This window comes from Galleria mellonella, unplaced genomic scaffold (genome assembly GCF_026898425.1).
Source record: "Galleria mellonella isolate WM207_F2 unplaced genomic scaffold, CSIRO_AGI_GalMel_v1 utg352, whole genome shotgun sequence".
Lineage (NCBI taxonomy): Eukaryota > Metazoa > Arthropoda > Insecta > Lepidoptera > Pyralidae > Galleria > Galleria mellonella.
The window spans coordinates 1,758,203-1,784,920 of record NW_026442084.1 but is presented as its reverse complement, the minus strand read 5'-3'; the positions used below and the strand labels follow the sequence as shown (position 1 = coordinate 1,784,920).

The window sequence follows — 26,718 nt, the reverse complement described above, 5'->3', positions numbered from 1 at the left end:
TTTTATAGTAAATTTTATGGGATTCCCTGTGGTTGTGTGCGACAATAGCTGTGTGGGTGGTCCGCAAATCCCACAATATAGACGCGATAGTCAACACACAATAGGGGACCGTGGTCTGAACGAAATTGGAATTAATATTGTATCTACGTTCTACATAGTAAGGTAGTTGTAAATTTTTAATAAATTGTCATGAAAAATCCGTAAAACCTATAAATTTAATAAACTCGTAAATAAATGTGATCTGAAATTGTGCTGAATAAGACCAATTATGAATACATATTCATACATTTATCAATCATTTAATATTAGGAGGTAAAAATATTTAAAGAATTTCAAACATCGAAACCCACAACAAATAACCTACGTTAGGTACTATCATACAATATTCAATCTAAAAAAATAACTTTGTTAAAATTAAATTTGTTAAAAAAATGTCCCTTACAAGTTAACCCACCCTTATCGACGTTCGGTAACACCCCAACTATTAGTAAAGTATTATCCGTAACTGGCAACACTAATCGCTCATTAGTGAGTTCCGGCCGCGCGACGAATGGGGTTACCCATTTCTATAACAATCGCCCTGAGTACAAAATCATTATGGGAACAATTATAATTCGTGGCTCGCCCGTAGCTGGCCATTAGGATATTTTGCGGTCATATTAAAAATTAAGTATTAAAAGCGAAGTTCTTTATTCAAATGAAAGCAGTAAAACGTGTTTAATTCGTAACAAAACACTGGTCGTGGTGGTATAAAATTCATCCGAAACAATTAAAAATTGAATGTGAGTTCCATTTTCAAATTCTTCTCAACGATTGGTCGAACAGTGATTCTCGGGGTTGTAATGGGTAATATTATATGGAATGAGCTTTTTTACAGCTAAACCGATACAAGGGCAGAACAGGTTTCGATTCCATTTCATTTTATTGGACTAAGTTGGGTTTTTATTTCGTATTATTATATTACGACACATTTGTTGGAGTTCAATCTTAAAATTTAAAATAATTTCAAAGCTTTACACTTTAAAATATAAGAAGCTAAAAATTAAAGACGTAATATATTTCTTTTGAAACTGGCTTGGTAGGAAATATTAAAAAAAATACAGATAATTTTTAAAAAACATTAAAAATTTTAGGAGTGTAATACATCTCCGTGGAAGGCCGCAAAGCAACAATACATTCATAAATAAATTTCATAGCTAGTGTGAGTATCTGAACACTCAGCTTTTCGACCTAATGGACCAGCTTGAGGTCGAGTTATAGAGAGAAAAAACTATATTATTTTAAAGCTATGGCAGTCCGCCGTAAAATTAAAAAGACAAATTATTGGACGTCTTCGTGGAAGCCAGCCTTTGTTATCTCACAAGTGTTTTTCAAGAGTTCTGTTTATCGTCCACGCTGCTCACTCAAACAAAAACTGTATTGATTCATCTCTGTCTATCTTGTTAGTATTAAGGGCGTTCTAATAGGGCGTAACTGACGCTTCCACTGTTACGTAATTCTGACACTTTCAGCTTTCATAACAAGGTCTTTTATTGTATCTATAGTACGTAGTACGGTTTGTCGAGACGAATCCCTTAAGGGCCTAACTGTTAGTTCTCATATAGCGTGATATCGATTTATGGCGCATGGAATAAGCGTTCATTTCGCTTAATTGGCGCCTGTTCAATACCTCGTTCGTTTCGACACGGTTCACGTTTTTTGTATACATTCATACCTTGGCACATTTAATGAATCTCATTCAAATTATCTGAAGCGTACGGTTCATATTTCAACAGGTATTCGCCTTCGAATTTAAGAGCATTAACATAATGATCACCGTTCGTGTTTGATGGAGCAGGTGTTGTGTATATCGGTTTATTCTCGGTTTTTATAATAAAATCACGTTATTATAAAAACTTCGAGTATCGTATCACGTAAGTTTATGATATTAAGCACGAGACGTGAAGTAAAGTTTTGTTAATTAGAATTCCGATACAAATTTCCGAATCGACTAGCGTTTTTAATAAAGTCGATGTTATCGGTTTTTATCTGATAAAGCACCGGCCGTTATAATTAGCTTTTTTTTTATTTAATTGGCAATAATATTCGAGGAATATTTATCATTATGGTTGAAATTAAAAGCGTTGGGCTATTTTATTTAAATAAATGACCATCAATTTAACAAGTTACGATACAAGGTGTTAGATGTAGACGGTGAAAAAGTGTAATTGTATTGATAAAATGCAAATTGACGATAAGGGAAGAACAGGATGCGACTAAAATAACTTCAGGAGAGTTGGGGGCCGGTCGTAGGAAAATATACGTATACACAATATGAATCATAATAGTGACGCTCTTTCTGGACCAAACGAGAATATCTTCTAACATTTTTCAAAGATGACTCAAGACATTCGTTGAAAAATATTTATTACTGGAAACATCATAAACATTTTACTCCAGAAATAGTTCATTAAATAATTATTGTCTAATTATTTCCATACAACAGAGGTCCGTCATCGCCTCTTGGACCAGTTGAAACTGGTTTAAAAAGTAGTTGCATACACTATCAATCAATTGTATTAGGAAGTAATGTACATTGTGCAAGCGATATGAAAATGATGCTTTTAAAGACCAAGTTTAAATTCTTGGACATAGATTAATGGTTTCGATTTGTATTCGTTAAGCATAAGGCTGTCCTCACATTACAATGCACTCAGGAAACTGTGACTTTAAACTATCACAGAATGAAACAAAATAGAGAGTCAATCTATGAATGTGGAAGTAACGTGTACTTAAAAGTAACAAACAAATACTATTTGTATTTCTTTGTTGAGATAGTAACTAAGGGTACAATGATGCCATTTTATTTTTACTATCTTTATAAGTAATACTAATATACAAACAAAAAGAGACGGAGTTTCGAGTGACATTTATTTTGCTATATTTAACTACATTATGCAAATGTACTAATTATTGTATGTATGTATGTATAGAAGCAGAGTAATGTACGTGTAAAGTTTAAAAGAAGTAGGTAATGTAATTATAATAGTTGGATAACAACTTCCGATTGGGCAAAGGCCTCAATTACTGAAATCAAGTCATCTCTACAATAATGGGTATAAACATAATTATCATGCTAATTTGAGCTTGAATATTTGTTTGTATGAAACCTATGCCTCAATTATGTTGTTTAACTAATGTTGTACATTATAGATTTATCTACAAACCCAAAAACATCTCTGTCTAAGTAATTAAACATTAATCATGTTTATTTGTAAATATTTATTATATGATGTATGTGTCAAAATCTATATAAATTATTAATCGTGAATAATAAACAAAGAACAAAACAAGAGTTAGAAAATTAATGCAATGTGTGTAACAGCTTGATTTAACTCTATGCACGATAATCACTTTTTATCAAGAAAAATGAGTTTTTTAATGCTAAAAGTCAATCAAATGTAATAATGATCATTAATTTATGTTGCACAAATACAAAGTTGCGTAATGTGCGGAAAAGCTTATGTCTGTATGCAAATAGCTATCAAATTAAGCATTTCACTGCTATTTAATGCTTATTAGTTTCCCAGTAGGGAATAAATACTTTTTTATTCATTAAACATACGCTTAGAAATGAAGATTCGAGATGCGGTTTATAAATTTTAAATCATTGAGTAATTCAGGGCCTTGAATATAAATTAACGAGTCATAATTTATGTACTATTTGAATACATTATTGATTATAATGAAAGCGCTATTCTTTAATAAGGTCACAAGTTTATTTTTACAACGATACTTTGTCTGAACAAACATCTCTTTGATAGTTCCGATGTCTGACTCCATACTTTGTTATCTCTATTATTAAATAAATAATATTAAATTATTTTTGTTTTATTATATTAATTTCATATGTGATGATAATTGAGTACAAATTTTTTTATTTACCTACTTAAATCGTCTGTATTTTTTTTATTGTATAGACAATATATCATTGTATAGACAAAAAACAGATGTTACGTGAAACGTATTTCGTAAATCGAATTTGGTAATTCTCTTTTTGCATTCTCTTGGGTTTACTACTGTGTTAAATCCATTTTGTCGATTGTATTATACTATTTGTTTTTGTCATTTTTTACCGATTCGGGCATTTACTATTTCTTAATATGTATTAAACAAAAAAGCATATCATAGATAAGCATAGTACAGAGTTGTACTATGCTTATGACTAAACAGAGGTACAGTTAGCGCTGTATGATAACCAATCTAATTTTATCATAGCTTATTTAAAACTTTTTTTCCCCTATTTGTTAATTACAGAATAATCTTGTAGCCACGCCACGGTAATGGTTTCAACAAACGGGCACAATACAAAATCCACCTCGATTCCAAGGCGTAAACTTACAAGTACAGCCACAGAAATAAATGACCAGTGTCACTTGAACTGTGAGAGATTAAAAACCTGCATCTCCAATCCAAGATGCGGTAGGAGACGCGGGCACCGGGGCGGGTCATTTACTCTGGACGCGAGTACCCTCGCGGTATGATATTCGAGAAACAAACAAAAGAAGAGCGATAACATTTGTTCGTGAACATGAGTCAACGGGTTGGGTCTGTTTGCTTGGCAGGAGGAAATGATCGTGATTCTATATTCCAAATTTGAATTTCAATCTGGCCAATGTTTTTTTTTTTAAATAGTTCTATTATGAGACCAAGTTGTTTATTTATTTTTTTAATGATTCAAAAAGAGGAGCTTCTCAATACTCCTATACATATTTTTTATTTTTCTAAACCGATTTTGATAATTCTTTTTCACTTCTGGTGGTACAGTACTTTAAGTAACTCAACTGGTTTTTTTTTCTAGAAAATAAGCCTATATAGCCAACGTCACTCGTTGATAATGTTGCTTTCTACAGGTGAAGGAATTTTGAAAAGTGACTGAGTAATTTTGGGGGTTTGTTCATTAAAAACAAACAAACAAATATTTTCTGTTTATAATATTAGTATAGAAGTGTAGATTTAATTAGTAATTTCAAATGTTTGATGCCTTCTTATTGATAGTAAGTACTAAATTTGCTGATGATTTAGAAATACTGTTATTTTTGGCGAAGAATCTTTATTACATTTATTATGAGACTTTTAAAAGCAAGATTTTGACCACCGTGAAACATGTTGTATTTTTTTTTTTCTGAAACTCAGAATGGCAAATAACCTGACGGCCCACCTGGTGGAACGTGGTAACCGTCACCTAAAAAAATTAACAGCACCATAGACATAACAGAGTATACCGTCTCGCCCATGATACCTTTCATACGTTTGTATCCCTGAGGACTACAATTACGTGTTACAAATAAGTAAATAATGTAACACACAAAATCAGATTAACATAACGATAACGTCGGCATTTGGGACGTAAAACATTACTGGCATGTCGACACTTGAGCACTAAGCTTGGAGATAACTACGGAAGCTAATATTTGAAGAATTCTAGTCGGCTCGCTCGAATGAGATAAATTGACTCAGTATTTAGATAAAGTACACCGCCATGCACCTAAGGGCATTGAAAATGTTTACAAAACAAAATTTTCATTTTATGAAATAAATTTGTTTTATTTTTTAAAATTAATATTGTATTTATTTATTTGTAATAGATGAAAATTACTGCTATAGTAACTTGATGATTAAATCTTAGATACAAAATGTTTATAAATATATTTGAAAGAACGAATAATAATTCCTAATTATGTTTATTATTACTGATTACTTTGCACCAGAGACTTTGTACAAAAGTTGTTTGCTTGTCGTTTGCAAGTTCGTTTGTCCCATTTGTGTTTCAACCGTGAAACAGTTGTGTTTGCAGGGCTGTGTTTCGGTTTGAAGGGTGGGATATGGCAGTGAATTTACAGAGTACAGACGAATAAACACCTGAGTATGTCCATGGTACTGCTCATGTCTAAAGGCGACGGTTACCACTTTCCATCAGGTGGATCGTCAGCTTGTTTGCCATTCTAAGTTGCATAAAAAAAAAGAAAAAAAAAGTAAGCTAATTAAAAGCTACCACATAGTTAATAAAAATTTATATTAATTTAATGAGCGGGTAATATATTTTTTTTCTTATTATACAAACAATGCAATATTAAATTTACCGAGTGAATAATTCTAGACGGTTTATATTTTCATATAATTATTGCTACCATTAAATATGTCATTACTTACCGCTACTATATGTATCATTAAAAAACAGAAACAGCGGAAGCTCTTATTATGAAACAGTTTTTTTTTCTCTACTGTATAATACTGTATAACTTAATTAACTTAATAACTTTAACACATACATTACACACATCTAGATGGAGTCTAATAAAATGTCAAAAATTATCCAAAAAAAATAGTCAGCCAATTTGTAAGTCGATGTGTTATTTTTTCATTCTATACAAAAATCTAAAAGTAGGGCATTCATTGATAACATAATCATTACTAATATTGCAAATGTGAAAAGTGAATTTGGTTATTGTTCGTTACGTATTAGAGTCGTAATTGCTTAACCAATCGCTATGATATTTGGTATACTATGTATATGGTTTGGAGAAGGACATAGAATAGTAATATTTGTAATTTCATATTTTGGACGAAGTCGCGAGATAAAGCTAGTAAATATATATAAACAATAATATGATTTGAATAATAAAAGTCACTTAGGCAATACCTAACGAAAAGCACGCAAATTAAAAAAAAAGTCATTCATCAAAAAATATTTTTTATGGAGACACTATCTAGATGTTATTATAGGTCTAAAACAGAATTTTGTTTTATACCACGAAGGTGGAAAACAAGCAAACAGCTCGTCTGATGGTGAACCGTCACTGTAGTCTATGGACGGCTAATATATTAAATTTATTCCATCAAGTAAGTTACAAATTAAATTAATAATAAATTAATTCATTGTTAGTCCTTATTTAATAATACGATAGAGTTCATTAAGAGAATTTAATTATATTATTCATATAACCTTCAAGGCTAATAATCCAGTCTCTTATGAATAGACTAGATACTAATTAATAGTCTACAATATTAAATCTAGATGCCACTTTAGATTAACACTTTATATAATGCATGAAGGGTATAATTCCCATCATTACGTGTTCTGTGATACATTCATGGTGCTGTTTAGGTTATTATTATTATTTCAGCCGTTAACTGTCCACTGCTGAACATAAGTCTTCCCCATAAGGGGAGTTTTGCCAGTAGTTGCTATGCTTGGCAGGCGGGTTGGCAACCGCAGTTAAGGTTTTAAAGATGTTTTAAGAGAAACGTTGCTGCCCATCCCTCGCTCTCCCTAAATCGCCTCTTAGAACGTCCGCGGGAAAGGAGTGACCCTTTCTATGCCGAGGCACATACGGCGGCTGTTTATATACCTAGGTTTTATAGAATAGAATAGAATAGAATAAATTTATTGTGAGCTGTATGTTACAATTTTTCGTAAGATGTTATTAACGTCTCAAAGGAAAACAGCCTACCCATACATCGGGCATACAATACGATTAATTACAAAACATTAATTATTTTACAGTCATACATTAAAATCGTCAATAAAATTGAAAATAAAATAAAACATGTCAATCAACAGTCACAAACTAACTCATGTCTCATCATTTATAAACAACAGTTACAATTTTCCATCAAGTGGGTCAATGGCTGGTTTGGTATTCTCAATATCATAAAAACCTCTCTCTAGATAGACTATATTAATGCACGAAGGACTTTGTATCTTCCTTCATCATGTATACAGTAAAGGAGCGAAACTCTCTCGCTTCCTATATTTTTCCATCCAATTATAATCTCCACTGATTTAAGACGAATGTGAATAGGCTATTGGCGGGTCCGCGAGCTCTATTTTAGGCCACATCATGGTTTCCCATCAGCTGAGAACGTGATCAATCGCGGGCCCCTTCATAGTAAAAAAAATAATAGAAACATTTTGCCAACAACTGTCTAAATTTTTTATTCATGTAATGTAATGTAATATAATAAAAATAAGTGTATACTGTAACTTTAAACTGAATAATATAAACATTCTAAAATTTCCACATTTATATTTGTAAAAAAATGGGGCAAGCAGAACATAATTATTTACAGTGAACAACCATTGACGATTAATTTTAGATACTTATCGGTTACTTAGATCGATATTTGAGAATGGACTTGAAATATCTATTTGTATTGACAGAATCATTAAAAAAAGCACATCATTTCCATTACTATATGTATATTAATTTGTATACAATGAGTATATATGTATATTTATATTCAATAAGAAAAAATAGTTCTCAATTATCATTGAGAAAAACCACCTGATACGGGGAATTTTTATACAAATTGCTGGCAACACTGAAAAATGGCGCGCTTTTAAAAATGTCAATGTTGGTTGTGTGTTTTTTAGTCCGTACTTTACATTCGACGCTACACCTCAACTTCTTAATGTATATATTATAATTCTAAGTCTACCACACACGCTGTTCTACACACCTATATCGAATCTATAAATACAGTTGAGTTGTTAAAAAAAATCCCTACATGTCGACTATGCATGGGTAGAGCAATTAAACATACAGAAATAACCACGACACGCGTAATTGACGAGCGCCCACCGATTTATGTGCACGAAAAACGATACCGGACATAATTCCCGCCAAAACTGACGTTTGTTTTTTTTTTACTATGACGAATTGCTAAGGAATTCTATGAATACTACATAAAATGCCTATTACAATTAGGTATATTATCAATTACAACAAAGTCAAAAGGGATATAATAATAATTTGTAACTGTTAATTACTTAATCTTCTTCTTCAATCTATTGCCATCTAATGCTGAATGTAGGTGTTTTGTGTTTACTACATAACAGATAATGAATATTTACTTTTACTGGAGCAATGAGAATAAAAAGTGTATATTTAGCTCAATACTCGTAAGACATTTATCTTCCAATCGTCTACTGGTAATTGCTAATGTAACACCCACGTCAAACAATAAAATCCTTAGAACAAATAGTAAGGGTTGTCAACTAATCATTAAATGACTAGTTTATTTTATAAATAAATATAACCTACAATAAATTGATTAAGAAATTAATAAATAAAATGTATATTAACCGTATTAATACAGTTTATTAGTTTTAAATGTCAGATTCAGGTTTACAAAACTATTCATGCATGAAATTAATTAATTATTGATTTATTCAAACGCACCATTAGTATACAATATATTCAATTTGTAATAAGTGCAAAAAGTACAAGATATATATATATATATATATATATATTTTTTTTTTTTTTCTTTAATTGGTACGTAAATTTTTTTTATACTACCTACTATGGTGGCAAACAAGCAAAAGGCCCATCTGATGATAAATGGAGTTACCGTAGCCAAATTACTCGAGACTCCAAAATAATAACTATAAATAAAGTGTAGTAGATACACATATAGACTTGTCTCATTGTCTTATATGCCGACACACTTGGTGACAGGAACTGTATCTGCAAAACTTATATATTAAATATAAACATAATTAAAGCATAGTTCCAGTTACACAGAGTGTTGTTTTAGCTCGTTACATATAAATATTTATACCACGAGTGCTAACAGGATGTAAATTGTCACACCACAACCGGTACTAAGAATTTGATAGCATCACAATTTTATTTGAGTAATTATTATTCGATGTCGTCTTGGTGCTCATATTGAGAGCACTAAAATTCAATTAGAATTCGAAACGAGCCTTTTACTGATTCCGATTTGAATCGAGTCTGTTCAATTGGATGTTTTATTTATCAATAATAAATATATAAGTATTTCAGCTCGTTTCAATCTTAAATTAACTAAAATATTATAATAAATAAAATTATGATTAATGTGGGCGTACCACAGCAAAAAAAGACAAAAAAATAAGATTATGGGGATTTTGAATTCTATAAATTGTTTAAAAGCTAATTTGTGTGCTCAGAAGATTAAGTATTTTACCTCAAATAAAGTTATAAATCACACAGTGAAATTCTATCAAGAATTCATAATTAATTATGAGTATAAAATAAAGCCTTTATTTTACATGGCATTGACATTAATTTATGATTACATTTAAACACATACGATTAGTCCCATTAGTCGAATTAAGTAAATTAATTTTATCAATTTTATAACAATATAAATTTCAAATTCCAAATCGCCAACCCTAAGATTCACTAATTTTATGCACCTTTACGATTTATTTACACTAATCGTTTATTTTCCATTATACGAGGACTCGATTAGCCGCGTAATCGATGGTTACGTCTCAATCGAGTACGCTATATAAAACATTTTGTTTTTTCAACTTTGTAAACTTTCAGGGTTTATTAGCGAAAACATTAGTTGTGGCGTTTTATAGAGGAGTACGATATATGTACGAGTATATATAATAGGTATCTATTAATAAAACTTGCTAAAGCTGAAAATAATCTATTTAAAGGTTTTACTGGAACTAGACAGAACCTGTTTATCGAAGGATATTAAAAACACAGCGACATGAAACGTAATAGGTACGTACTTAATGTAAATGAGGGTTTTTTAATGAATGAAAACAGAATGATAACCAGCGTAAACCAGCGTTTGGTTTACGTTACGCAAAAAGTTACCACGTCACTATAAAATTATAATAATAAATTAATATATATAATAATATTAATTAATTTTGTGGTCCTTTCCTTACATCCACTACTGCCAAACCACTACCTTAACAAGAGAAAGTGATAACATGTGACGACCAAAAAAAATTAGTAGTCAAATGATTTAAAAATTAGTAGTTGGATTACTAAAGCATAGTAGTAGCATACCATTACGTTAAACAAATCTTTCGATATTATTTTTCAAAAGACTGCGACCCCCTTTAATAACATCCGCAACCTCCCAGTTTGAGTAACGATGATCATCATCAATGGTCTTCCAAACCCCTCTGCCCCGGCTTCATCTCCGGAGGCGACTACCTCCGGGTCACTGGGTTCTTGAGCCGGCATACACTGGTGGTCTGTGTATGCCGGCGTGGTGTCTCGATGATTTAGGTGATTTCTAAACTCCTGATATCAGAGGGCGCTACATTCGCACCAGTATTGAAATCGTTTGAAAAACACGGAATTTTCCAACACAGTCGACTATATACGATAAAAAGTCAATATGTCACGGTTTATACGATAGTCTATTTCCAGCGTTTTAGAACTGGTAGAGCCCAGCTGGTTCAGTGCATACCGCCCGCTCTTTTAGTGGACAATAAAAGTGTTTTTACACGTTTAACAAAGCATTGTACCGAATTTAACGAGAAACTATAATGTGCTCGTACAGAAATAGCTAACTATAGCAGTTGAAAACGAAACTTAAATATTTTGTATATATAGATAGATAGATAGATACTCTTTATTGTTCCCTCCAAAAGATTACAATAGTAAACTTATTATAAATATAAATAATTATAAGAAATAATCACAACGAGAAAACAATGGGCGACCTTATCGCTAAGAGCGATCTCTTCCAGGCAACCTTTGGATGGAGAGGATATATAGATATATATACTGGGCTTTAATAGTTAATTTTACGCTGTTTCTAGTTTCGGAACAGTTCCAGTGGTAAATTGATGGTATAATAAATATTTTTTTATTATAATAAAACCATTGAAGATCTCTGTATATCCTAAAAGTATCACATTTTATTGGTCAATAAAATTTAAATAAATAAATACTGTGGATAGTCAGATAAACAAATATGGCGAAATTATAAATGTTTCATTCTGGCTTATGGTGGGGGTTTCATTGCAATATACCACCACAATATGCAAAATTTGATAAAATAGAATTCTTGAGAAATGTCCATCCTTAAATCTAAAGCTATCTCTATGTCAATATTCATTAAAATTAACATTGTAGTTTTATATAATAATTTAAAATTGTGTTTCACAAAAAAAAAACAACTTCAATTGTGGTAAAACCTCTTATTCCGTTTTCATAATTAAACTACTGAATCAATTCTGATAAAACTTTTATAGGATCAATCTGTAAGTATTTAGATATCTTTCAAATAAAAAAAATCCAAATTGGTTTACAACTGACAAAGTTATGAGGTAACAAACATAAAAAAGAATATAATCGATGTGAGAACCTTCTTTTTCACGTCGGTTGAAAAATAGTTTGATATTTAGCATTATTTGAATAAGTATATTAAGGAATGATTAATTAGTCACTTATATATGTTCTATTTATGGTATGGGTTCGAGAGAGTCATTACGTCAGTGCTTTAAAGACTCAAATATCCTCACAGTTACTTCACAATACATTTATGAAAATATTATGTATACACGGAAGAACTTAGCGAGTTTTAAAAAACTCAAAGACTGTACAAGTAGAAACTTACGCAATATAAATAAGCTTATTTTACCTAAATGCCGTCTGCACAAAATCAGTAATTCATTCTATGGTAATTGCATAAGATTTTATAATAAACTGCCGGAATCTGCATTAAATCTGACAGAGAGGCAATTCAAATCTTATATTAAACAATTTTTATGTAAGAAAGCCTATTACAGGATAGACGAATTCATAGATGACAACATATCAAGTAAATAATTAGTTTATTAGCATACAACGTTATAATTTTATTTTCTCATTGCTTTCTTGATTTAATTGATTAATTTTAGAAATATGAAAGCGTAGCGGTTTTTTGTATTAATTGCCGCATGCATTCTTATGTAAAATGTGAATACTATAACTATCAGATGGCAATTGTGAGTAGCTTTGACGTGGTCTAGTGTTTTGAGTAGTCATGCTCACTAAAATGTCCAGACTTGTGGCGGCGTGGTGGGCCGGGTCATTGGGCTCCCTAAAATATGGTCGAGCGCAGTGATGGCTGGCTCATCCGTCATACTCGTGAACGGGTGCTGCTTGTAGGGACTGGTCTGCTCTAATCACTATGACTGATTTCCTCTTATTAATTGTTTAACCAGTTGGTTATGTATTCAATTTTTTTTTCTTTTTGAGTATTTAATTGAATTAGTGCTAATTGGTGGTTTGTATTCACACAATTAAACTTAAAAATGTAAAATAATAATAAAATTATTTAAAAGAGCATCACGCAAGTTTCTTGCTCGTTCTTCTTGTGATGAGACAGCTTTCCGAACGAGCGGTAAATTAAAAAAAAATGTAATGACTTTTCAAAAGTGCTTCAATGTAAGTTTATTTGAATAAATGATTTCTATTCTATTCTATTCTATATATTATATTTATTACATTCAGTAGGTACCTAAGCTCGTTATCAATATCAACCATCGAGGCCATTATCCCCAAATAATCCTGGCAAGGCTGCCATACCCGTTGCTGATAACAAAACACATCGACAGCCCAAACGTTTCTGCGCGCCATAGAATAAATCATTCGATACAATCACACTTCAATCGTACCAGCTGTTCAAATTTACGCTACTGCGCATTCATACTCTGTAACACGCGTTCAGGGCTGTCGATAAGCTTATCTTGTATATTAGACAGCAGATTATTGATTTGTTGATAACACATACTTTCTAAAGCATACAGATTTTTATTTGGACGATTTTTGTGGGCCCGCATATTTTATGATGTCATAAATTTGTATTGTTGTGATGGATATTTTTTTTAAACGAACACCACTTGAAAACAAGTTTAGTTTCTGGAATATGACGATCAATGAACTAGATTTTTCTGCAAATTTTACTACGATTGAATGTAGCGAACTCCTTGCTACATTCTTCATTCATTAATTCATACATTAACAATGTTCTTTTTGTAAATATTTTTTTGACTTTTTTCCGTCATAGCGTATATATTATATATTTATATTATATTTATATATTATATTTTTCTATATTATTAGAAAATATCCTCAAACAACCTCTCATTTAGCTATTGATCCATTTTCTCCACTTCATTTTGGTTTAACATATTTCTTTTTTTTTATTCTTATAATATACTTTGTAAATAGGATTATATTTTTGGCATTACATTTCTTCACCGTCATTTTATTTTCTCTCATTTAGCTTCTCATCCACTATAACTGCAGCAAGATTGAGTTTGCACATAAAAAAATCATCAATCATTTGAGTCATCAAAGCTATATCGTCTAATGGGTGCCCAAAAATTCCAATACTTCGGTGATATCGGTATAAGAACTTGTTTGGTGGACATAAAAAAAATAATTATGCTCACGATTGAAAACCCAGATTGTGAATGTAACACTTGGATTGCCAGCATTTTCCAGATATATTTAAATCCAACGTAATTTAATTTGTCAAAAGTTTCGTAAGAACACATTATATTGTAATGGAGCAACTTATTAAGGGTTCGAATGATCCCGAAACTAGTCGAGCTTTCTCGACCTAATTACATGTAAGTTAAACTACTGGTTTAATATTAAAATATAATTTAATTTGGTTCGTCAACGTTTTTCCTCACCGGTGTGTTATGACAAATGACATGTGTCCTTTTTTTTTTAATTTGGAATAACAAACTGGCTGCCCATATGCTGGAGAGTGGCTATCATCGCCTAATAAGAGTATTATAGCTCCTCAGTGCACTGCAAAAACTACTAGGTCCAGAAGCCTTAAATTGTGTGCACTTTATGTAGGCATTTACTAAATAAGGTTTTTAGAAGTGCAGGAACAATAGAAAATTCCGTGCGAGCGTACAGTGGTCGACAAATAAGTTTATACAATAATTTATTATTAAATGATGGGTCGCGTTGAACTTGCCTCACCTGATGGAAAATAATAATAATAATAAACTCTTTATTGCGCACAATAGAGATGTATACAAGGAGTATTTATACAGAATGTGCATATACAAAAGGCGGCCTTATCGCTAAAAGCAATCTCTTACAGACAACCTGGTCAACAACCAGCAACAAAATAATGGCAAGACCCACACCTGAAGTGTCCGAGATTATATTCTCCAGGAACATTAAAAACTATTCCACTTCTTGGCATTTCGTACTATTGATTAAGAAGATATCGCGAACTGTTTCATATGATCTTAATTAATACATCAGTACAGTATCTAATAATTTTTAAATGACATCCTCATTATTACTATTATATTTAACAAGCCATTAAGTTCCACAAATTGGGCATGGATCTCTCCTTAAGTTTATTAGGCTACTATTACAGCAGAGTAATGACTTGTGCTTTATATTTATTTTTATAATATTGGAGCGAATGAGCATGAAGCTCACCTGATGATAAGTAACTACCGCCGCCCATTCGCACCCGCAACACCAGAGGAATTACAGTTGTGCTGCCGACCTTTCATTAAGGAATATGCTTTTTTGAAGGTTACGATGTCGTATCAGTTCGGAAATATTGCTCATAGTTGATAAATTCCAAAGATGAAAATAGTGGTGACCTATTGTATTCTCTCTCTGTCTTTAACAGGACCTTAACTGGCACCTTATGACCTCATAGGGCTTTTCGCTATTTCCATATTCAATGTACCACGTTAACGGAAACACAGCGAGTCATAACGACAGTAAATGACTGCACACAACTGCGCTAAACTCGCATAGCTAATGCATTTGCGAAGGTGAAGTTATACTTAGGCGAGCTGAATAAAGTTATTGCTAGAAGTGATATTTGTCAAAGAATTTCTGGCGAAACTAGAACGCGATGTTTCTCCGGATATCAGGTTGCAAATTTATCAGAATTTCTTTATTAAACATAGTTGCTTCGAGTAAACAAATAGTCGATGCGGTTTCAATGCTAAATCGGGGTAATAAGTGATGTATCTATTTTTATTTGTTGAATTGTCCGGATATATCAAATAGAATCAAATGTATCTTACATGGATTTTACGAGTATTAATATTTTTGCCGTCAGCTAGCTGTGCTTACATGTCTGTATTTCAATTTGAACGACTAAATAAAGCTGTGAAACGGTACGGAGGCATAACACGCTAATCTTCAGGAATGGCGACGATACCATACCGTAACATGGACGTTACATCCGGGAATATTCATGACGTTCTTCATGTAATTAAAATAACGGTTATTACTTTCCAATAGATGAGCTTTCAAGCTGTGTAGTAAAATAGACAATACAAGAAGAAACTATAATTTTTAGCATCCTAATAGAGGAATATTATAAAAATTTTACATTTTTCTCAAAGAAATATGTATCCAAAAACGACAAAAACTTCAAGGCTCCCAAACTAACTTATTCGTCCAACTGTCAATTCAGTATATAAGCCCCAAAATTTTTTGTAATAAAAAATATTCAGTTTTACCGATAATGTAATTAATGCTTACGATTTCAAACTTGTATATGATGAAGATGCAAAACATAGCAATAGGATGCGTGTGATACTTGACAATGAATACAGAATCAGCAGTAATAATATTGTTTACTCATTTCTCTGAAACCAGGATCCTTAATATTATTTTTATCATATCCAGTTTCAACTTCTTCGAAACCTTTATTCTGCGAAAATTATGCAGGCCAATGCAACAGCCCACGTACAAATATACAAACACTGCCTATCTGTAGATCGTAATTAGGAAGTATATATGTATGCGCCTACGCATGTCTCGATATGGTCCGTGAAATTAATAACAGATAACTAAAAGGGCGGGTCCGAGGGCACTGGTATTGAATTGTAAATTGGTCTATGAGGAATTGAATATTTATAGGAAATAAATTCATTCAATATTTATTAACTACTGAAACTTTAGGAGACAATTTCTCATTTGAGAATTCATTGTCATAATTTTACTTAATCAAATTTGAAGATCGAAATGTGGATATTAAATAATGCGCAAAGGTGTTTCTTACATTTGTTTGCATGCATGCTTCTTATGGATCTAATAATCCTTAAATCTTGATTAGTTTAATAGGTCTCTACAGTTGAAAAGTACTAAAAAGTTACTTCTAATACATTAAAAAGTTTTTGGAAATACAATTCTATGTTCTACAACAATATTCTCATTGATGATTAGATAGATATCTCTTGCTGGATCAATTGAATTTATTTACCATTTACAAAATTCATCGTTATCATATCAGTCGTTAACTGACCACTGATAAATATAAACCTCCTCCTGTTGGTGGATTTTGCCAGTAGTTGCCACGCTTGGCAGGAGAGTTGGCAACCGCAGTTAGTTTTTTACAGTTAAGCCTTTAATTTGAGCTACTAATTTTGAACTTTCTCCATCTGAACCGTTAGTAGTTAATGCAAAAACTTGAGACATTATTGAATCTGAACTTCAAATAAAACAGTTACTACTGTTAAATTTCTTTCTACTAAACCCAAGACTAACAGAGGTCAAAGCATTAGATATTTAAATGGCCACAGGCGCACGCATTAATAAATAGTAATTATCTAAATATACGCACAAGGCTGAATTAATATAAGGATTTGTGGAGTTAAGAAGCTATTAAAGTCCAACACTTTATAGTGTTATAAATTTTAATTTCGCAACATGTGTGTCGTTGGGAACAGCGTCGGACTGATTAAATTATTCCCCAATCGTGTTAGGAGCCGCGTGTCTGCAAGAAATATAAGAGCAGACAGGTCCTGAAATAGTGGTTATGGAATTCTAAAGGAGCTAGAACACAAAACGCGATTGGCTCAAGTAAGAACTAATAACATTTTTGTCATACGGGATGTCAAGTCCCGGCCTGAACTTATTCGATTAAATACAACGATACGATACAGAATTCAAATTCGGAATTAACTTTTAAAAGTTGAAAAATCCTGAAATAACATTTTACAATTACAAAATATAATCAAATAGTACATAAAATTTATGTATTTTATAGAAAAAAAAGAACCTTAAGATCGGTCGCATTGACCTGCTAGAAAGCAAACATTGACTAAAATATAGGTCAGCCTTCTGGACGCCACAAAACTTAAATATACAGAGAAAATTCAGTTAAATCTATTAACTAAATTAAGAAATACATAAATCTTCATTTCTTCCCAAATTCATCGTGTTGATAGATCGATTAAATTATCTTTTACAAGCTATACAACTTAATTCATATTCGATTCTTCATCTCACATTACAGTACCAAGAAACCAGCTAGAGTGATGGTGGACGGAAACGGACGTGGCAGACAAGAGCGTGTTGTTCGCTAAATATAGCTGCCAACTTACGGGACCGAGTTTGTATTGCTTTAGAATTAACAGCTGCTTGATCGCTTTAGCAAGAAATTAGCCGCTGTACTCAAGCTTATATCGGTGGTGATAATAGAAGGTATTCCTAGTTGTAGCCAATGTATGAAAAAATAAATATAAAACGTGACTATCAAAAGAATGTGTATTTTTAATTATGCTCTCATATCTATAATTTTTCTTTTAAGATGTAAAAAGTTTGATCTGAAACTGTAAGAAATAATTTAATCATGTGAATTCTTATTAATATTATAAATGTGAAAGCAAGTTTGTTTCTTACCTCTTGGCAACTCAATGGCTTGAAATTTGGTATACAGGTACTATATGGGATGAAGGAAATAGGCTAGTTTTGATCTCAGTCAAACAACATATCCGATCAACTTTTATACATATTGCTATTATTAGAAAACACGCACTTTTCTAAAAAAAATTATAATAAATACCTGAATTTTAAGGTCCAAAGCTCTTTCAAATGTTTACCACACACTTTTATCTAGTTTCTATTAACTGCTATCGCAATGCAGTATGGCCTGGAAAGTAGATTGAGTAGGACTGAATAATATCCCCTCTAGACCTAATGAGGAAACCTTATGGACTATCCACGGATATAGTCTGCATAACCCGATTTACAGGCTCTGACCACAACGGAAATCGTTCAGCCATTTACTTTTTCTAGATCATAGTGAAAGGAATCTTGATATTCCAGCTCATAAAATACTGGCCACTTCCTTGGTTGTTGAAAAAATATTTATAAAAGTTTTAATAAATACTTTTTTGTTTTAATACTCTGAATTGTAATTGGCTAGTACCGCATGTTGTACTTTATATTTATTTATATATACTTATATACTTTTATTTTTATTTACTTCTTGTTCTTCAACAGAGCAATCAAAATAATAGAGACCCCAGAATGGAAACCTTTTCTGAGCAAACAGGATAATAAAATCAACGTCGTTAAATGAAAACATTATCCAAAAACCGCGCAGGCGTAAAAGTTTCAACACGAATTCAATCGAATTCACTATCGGTACATAATCGAAAAGAAATCGAAACAGAAAATTGTTCTTACAATGTTCATTGTAATGGCATCACGTACGATAATCGATGCTATTATGACATACGCAGCAAAATTGCGCCTAAGCATAATCCAATATTTATACGAACCGTGACTCTGTGCTTTTGGAATCTTAAACATATTGTTTCGTTGTCCTTATTGTGATTATAAAGTTTTATACGCGACTGACAAGGGTAGAAATACATTATATTTCCGAATTTTCGTGTGTGTGTCCATTTATGTTTGCACTCCCTCGCCTCTCGACACAGGTAAATTCGTCCACAAAAGATGTGGGAGTTTGTTTATTAGAAATACCTGCTCTCAGGTAGTTCAGCATTGTGCTCCACTCCCCTAGCGAATAATAGAGTTTTCGGAAATAATACAATGACTAAGTAATTTATGTCGAATGGAATACAATATTTTACACAAATTTTCGGAAATATATCTTTACAATTTTTTTCTATCTTTTTTTTTACAATGCGCCGTTTTTTCTGTTTTGGTTGTCATTTAGTTTCGGTGTTTCTGTGGTTGTTTTTATTTGTTTCACGGGCAATTTGCGATTGCAGACATGTCTTTATTTGATTTTATCTATTTAACTAACATAATTGAGCGGTTAACTTATTAAATGTGTTATCTTCTTGTCGGATCACACGTAATGAGGGCGTTTACCGTACTTATGAATATTAAAATACATTTTGGATAGTGGAAAATATTTACGTAACTAATTTAGACCCTCACACTACACAAGTCCTATCACATTAAATATCACGATTATTATACAGAAAGGTGTTCAGACATTAGCATAAATAAAACGTAAACATATGTTAGAGGAAACGAAACATCACAGTGGGCACAACTGGAAGTGCTAAAGCTTATAAATGTGTAATAATAAGCAGAGAATGCAACCTGTATATCAAATGAAGTTACGAATTGAACCTACTCACTGTACATCAGAGTTTATTATCGATTGGTTTGATTAAAGTACTGCTGCTCGGATTATAACAAACTGTGATCCAATTCAATACTTTAATAGATGCACAATACTGAGAAAATTTTCTATAGAGATCTACCTGATGTTGACACCTGCTGCTCTATGGTCGGCTACACCTCTATAAATCGAAGCGCCGCGTGCAACTATTTGTAAGTTGGCAGCATTTACACTTGTCTATGGAATGTAAGTTACATAATAACGCACACAAAGGAAGCAAATAATTTTATTTGTAAAACGACCACCTATAATGAACATGCTTGCCTGCTAGCACAATAAAGAAAACCGTATGAGTGATATAGCAGAAAATTTTGAAGGTAGTAGTTGCATTACAATGGGATTAATTTGAAGTATGTTTCATATTAACTACACAGAAATAAACAACGTTTATCATTCTGTTTGTATTGTTAAATGTGAATACTGCAAAATTATTAATACTGTTGATTATTAATACGGACGTATAAGAAATGGTTTTCGTAGAAATTGCGGGTACCTTTTATTATTTGTGAATTTTTCTTAAACACTGGTAATATTTTTTATATTCATCATGGCTGTCATTGATTTAATTAATTACAATATCTTATATATTGGATATTAAAAAATATATCTTATATTCGCATATGGAGTCAGCTAAAAAATATATACAATTCAAAGTGTTTCTAGTTCAGGCAATAGAAAATATTTCAATTTTATTATTAATGATAATTGGCAAAAAAGTAAAAACGTTTTGTAAAATAAACAAGTCAAGAAATGCCAACATACCTCACTCTCCGTCCAATCGATAAGACTAGACTTCTCCTCCAAGAGGTTCTCGGAGCTCCTCTTCTCGTCTTCCCCGTCACCTTCGTCCTTAAACACTTTGACCTCATCAGTGGAGCCCAGGTCATCACCGCCCGAGCTCGCAGCCGAACTCGAGTGCGCATGCGGCATCTTCAAGATCCCAACACCCTAACGCCCATTATCCCATCCTCCAACTAAAATCCCACTATCTGTCATCCATCACAACACTATGCCGCCATTTTGTATTCTGAATTACTTGGTCCTTCGAGCCGGATACCCTTAACTAACATTTGTTATATAGAGTTCCGAATGTTCTTGCCACTTAATCTAATTTAGGCGATTGTTTTTACTAACTAAAATGAGATCACAGATAACTTTTGTCAGGTTGAACTTAAAATGCTAATGTTGAGGTGTTCCGTTAGACTTTGTGTCAGGTTCAATCTGAAAAAGAAAAGAAAACATACTTCAACAAAAACAATATCAGAGGCAAAAACAAAACATATGAGAAACAAAAAATCTTGTCAGTAATTATTTTCGTTTCTGAACCCTAAGTTGAAAAACATTTATTAAAAACAAATCAACATTGGTAACAATCTATGCATTGGTAACCAGAAGATTCCAATATTGAAATCCAGTCATCCCTGCAATGATGCATATCATGACGGTTTAAAAACAATGCTTGGAAAATACGGACATAAGTCGGCTACTGAATACGAAACACGTTTGCGATCATCAGATCACAGACACGTTTCGGATTCAGTTACCGATTCAAGCACACGGCTAGTTATTAATCATTATATTAGTTTTGTATCGTTTTATGAATACAAATTAAATAAGTATTCCTTGTATATAAACCATTACAAAAATCCTATGGAACTTGTATCTTTTAAATCCCTAGTTGAAAATATATCACAACGGGCTAACTAATCTGATTCTATCGGGATCAATTAATTTTATAGAGAACATGTCCTACTAGGTCTAAGTAGTCACGACGCTTACCGTGACGGCCATTCGGTCCCCAAGAAACAATCATGGTTCATTCCTGGTGAATTTATTGCAATGGACCGACTGGCCTAGTTTCATTCTCATCTATTTATTTATACTTTATTGCACGTACTAATTATACGTAAGAAATATAACAGAGGCAAGCAAATGTACAAAGGCGAGCTTAATCTTACAAAAGTTTTCAATGTCAGCGGGTAGAGCGGTGTACAATACTGTGACATCTATCATCCCTCATTGGTGCTCCATCAGCATATACCGAAAGCTCAGGCGGGGTTACTATTTCATTTTTATCTATCAAAAAGAAAACCTGATTTTATCTCTTACTGGTATCCCACTAGCGTAAACGAATGACGCGGGCAGGGTTGCCATTCCATTTAAATCCATTAAAAAATAATACCCAAAAGAGGAAGAGGAAGACCGAGGAATAACTACATGAGACAAATAAAGGAAACACTAGGTGTCATGTCGTATTGGGAGATCAAAGATATGGCCTGGGATAGAGCAGGCTGGAAGAAGATGCATGAATTAGTTGCACCGACAAGAGGAATCTCTTAAATGAAAAGAAAGAAGAAGTTTTTCTATGAAAGTGAAAACTACCTGACATTAAATAGAACATTGTTTCCTTTTTGATAACACCATTCGTTGTTGTTTTGTAGCGATATTTCCACATCTTTTAGGTCAAACGCCATCAAGTGCATGTCAACAGCCTCTTTTGGCGATTGGCCAAGCCGTAACTCTGTATTAAATATACGACAGTGGAATTATTTTAGAGCTATCTATAATGTATTCGAGACATGTCACATTCTGATCATGGACTTTAATATATGACGAGATGGTTTTTTGAATGGCAACTTGTGTTGTCTCTTAGCAACAGATCCGATAATTGTATACCAATGCTCTAAACGTATCGAGATTCCAAAATGGTTATACAAAAGAAGCATTAATCTGATAAAACTATTTATTTATGCAAAAAGTAACGACCACTTGAGTATTCCTATTGCGTTCTGGCTAAATTGTAACAGTTAAGTGAAATGATTCTATTACATATAATTTAAACTTGTGTTCCATTAACAAGACTTCTTATGAAACCGAATTTTTTTATATACAACTTACAATGGCAAACAAGCTAACGGCCCACCTGATAGAAAGTGGTAGCCGTCGCCTATAAACATGAGCAGTACCATGGACATAACAGAGTATACTGTTACGCCCATGATACCCCTCATGCGTTGCCATTCCTAAGGACTCAGATGTTATTCCTCTGTACCCTGTAAATTCACGCCATATCGCACCCTTCAAACCGAAACACAGCCTTGCAAACACAACTGCTTTACGGTTGAAACACGAATGGGACAGAGGTACCCAAGCAAACGACTTTCGTACAGTCTCCCTCTGGGAAAAACAGTTATTTCGATTATAAATTAAACTACGAAACTCATTATGATAAAATTTCTATAGAATCAATCTGTATCATATATCCTTCATTACCAGTAATTGTCAAGTTTGGCAGGCAGGTAGGCAACCGCAGTTAGACTTTGGTGATGTTTTAAAACAGACACTGCTGCCTATCTTTGGACTTTTAAATTCCTTTAGTCGTCTCTTACAACACCCACGGGAAAAGAATAGTTAGCCCATTGTATGCCGGGACCATACGGCGAATTAATAAATACAATACTCATTTTGAAAATAATCAAATTATGTTACAGAATACAAATGGCACAATAGCGAAAACGGAATCACAAACGTTAGTATTAACAATATTGGCACATAATCTTTGATTAATTTACGACCCGGATGACCATATAGGTATCGATTATCCGAATCAAGTATCAAGTTGCAACAGGATGCAGGTACCAAGACGGTGTGCAGCTTAGTGCACTCGTCGTTTGGTATGTGACAGAGGTGTGATCCAGCTCACATTATGAATAATGTCGACAAACGTACCAGAGTTATGCATGTCAATGAAGAAATGGCGGCCTATGAATATTTTAGAAGCGGTAAGAGCAGTAATTGTTTTAAAATTGTAGTCATATTTCTTATACATGTAGGCGTAGATATGACATACTTGTATTTTTTTTAGTGGATGATAATGGAGCGGTAAACTCGCCTGCTCTAACGGTATACGCTGGCAGGGCACCAATGAGGGATGATAGGTTAGAATGAAAAGGCAGGACAGTTAGCCCAGAATTCAGCACAATAGTTTCCAGGGGGAACCGCGAGGAAGTCAACTTGAGTAGCCCCATTGCTAGCAATACACTCTATATTGCTAGCAATGTGTGTACTAATCCCCATTATTGATAATCGCACCTCCCCTCTGTATTTCTGAGGGGTAGGTTCGAAAATTTTTATCACTTTTCGACGTCCTATGGAAAACTGTTTAGTTTCAACAATAGAACACTGCATTTAAAAAACGTAATGTGTGTAATGATTTAATTGTCACTCTGACTATAGGCATAGATTTATTTACTAGCCATTTACAGCTTTAAGTAAACCAGTAAAAATTATCCTATATGTTAAATTCGAATATAACCTTCCTGTGTACAAAATTCCATTTCATGGTGCCGTTCGTGTCTTTAAATGACGGTTACTACTTCCCACCAGGGAGGCCGTCAGCTTCTCTGCCTTTTTTTTATTTTGTGCTTAAAGTATCATAAAAAAGAGTTCAGCCGTTTAAGCATGACTGAGTAAAATATAAACATCGAGATATTGAAACAACTTTTCACAATTATAATGTTTGTAAGTACTTATTTATTTATATATATGTATTATTTTTATGCTTACTGCAGATATTCACAAGCTTGACTTTGCCTACGTGGCCGGAATATGTTTACTGGCCGGGATACAAAGTAATAAGCTATTTTGTATCCAGAAGGATACAAAGTAGCTTATTACTTTGTATCCCGGTAAGAATGGTAAGTATACGGGATGGAGAACCATCCCATAAAGTAAATGTGTACCAAATTTCATACTGATGTGTTAAAGAATAAGGATTAAGTAGAGAGGAACCAAAACTATATATATATATATATATATATATAAATGTTATAGATATTAAAATCATCTGTATTTTTTAATAAAGTGATAAAATATTTCAAATAACAATAAAATATAATGTAAATATGAAAACATTCATCCTATCACCGTGTCATTGGCACTGATATGAAGAAAAAATAACACTATTTTCTCGTGTTCTGCGTGTCAAGTAACTTATGTAATACACGATAAAAATGCACTATCATTTAATTACAACTTTAATAAATGCACACAACTGTAAACTCAATTATAAGTGGTATAAACATCAAAATGGTTCACGCGAGAAATCACTGCGCGTAATTTACTACTGATAGAAATAATTTGAGACGGGAAACTGGACATTTCCTTAGATAGTGATAGGGTTATCTCTTAATGGTTTGCGTGTAACAGCCATCAATACATTAACCGACCTTAACACGTCAAAGACCGCATGACCACCAGCGGGTCACACCGCAACAACATTACGGGCCCGCGTGCTCACGGCACGGCAATGAGCTGGTTACATAGCTCGAAAAACCGACAACCGATGGGGAAGAAAGGTTCCTGAGTGGCGACCCCGTACAGACACACGCAGTGTAGGACGACCACTAGATGGAGTGACAACCTGAAATGCATTGTAGGAAGTCAGTGGATGCAGATGGCTCAGGACCGTCCTTTATGGCTGTCTATGGTGGAGGCTTATGTCCAGCAGTGGACGGATAATGGCTGAAATGATGATGATGATGTGGTCACGGGTGGGAACACAAAATATTTTACTTGGAGGCCGCTTGTACACCGGTGAGCATGATTTAAATACAATTTATGTACAGTAGGCGATTTGCCGCTCCCTCCAAGAGATACTGTATTTAGCGGACTTAACTAATTTGACATAGAATTATTGTACACTAAAAAAAAATTAAAAAAATAATATATGTAATTAACAATAAAAAAAAAGTCAATACTTTGACTTTGCAATACGGTCTTCAACGTGTTAATGCGAAGTTAGACTGAGCAAGCGAATCCTTGATATTTTCAAATTGTTTGGATTAAATGTACAAGAACATTTTCTGAACGTAACAACTACCTCAGGCTCGAGCTCTCAAATTATTTTATGGGAATTGTAATAGGATCTAACAGCCCCGTTGCTAGCAATTACAGTGACGAATGTAAAAAGAATTATTTCCGAATGATACCGCGCCAGCGTATATCTATAACGTCGGCAGGGTTACCATTCTATTTTCAGCCATTAAAAAATATACTGTGTTATGAACTTAGAAGCCTGCAATTTGAAAAAGTTTGTTTCCTAAATTATCTCGACTGGGAATAGAACCTGGGATCTCAATACTCAAAACCATGTGCTTACCGCTACGCCACGGACGTGGTCAAAGGTTTAAGTTTGGTATGTTCTCAAGAGTTAACTGCGGCTAAAGTTCATTTGCCTTTTAGAAGTGAATTTGTAAAGAACCAACGCGAACTAACGGACTGTATCATAACATTATTATATTAAGTGAATGAAGCAAACGATGCGACGTTCCCCATATAAGTTGCGATTTATCGCTGCGATCAATCGCGACGATAATCGTAACTAAGCAGTTTTAACATACTTCAAAAAGGAGGGTCGAAATTCACCTGTTTTCTTTTGTGTACCATATATTACAAGATATACACCCGTGGGAGACTGTACAAAATTCGTTT

The 26,718-nt window shown here is 33.0% G+C and overlaps 1 protein-coding gene across 8 annotated transcripts in view; it reads right to left on the bottom strand.

The window, feature by feature from the left end:
• Positions 1-26,718, bottom strand: part of LOC113519401 (protein pangolin, isoforms A/H/I/S) — a 210,285-nt gene that overhangs the window by 151,291 nt on the left and 32,276 nt on the right. For all 8 annotated transcript variants that reach the window (XR_008253089.1, XM_052897018.1, XM_052897017.1 and 5 more), the window contains exon 2: positions 20,989-21,447. Coding sequence is in view for 7 of the 8 variants with exons in the window: in XM_052897018.1 (XP_052752978.1) it covers positions 20,989-21,156 (168 nt within the window). In the remaining variant the exon portion in view is untranslated. The remainder of the gene's footprint in view (positions 1-20,988; positions 21,448-26,718) is intronic.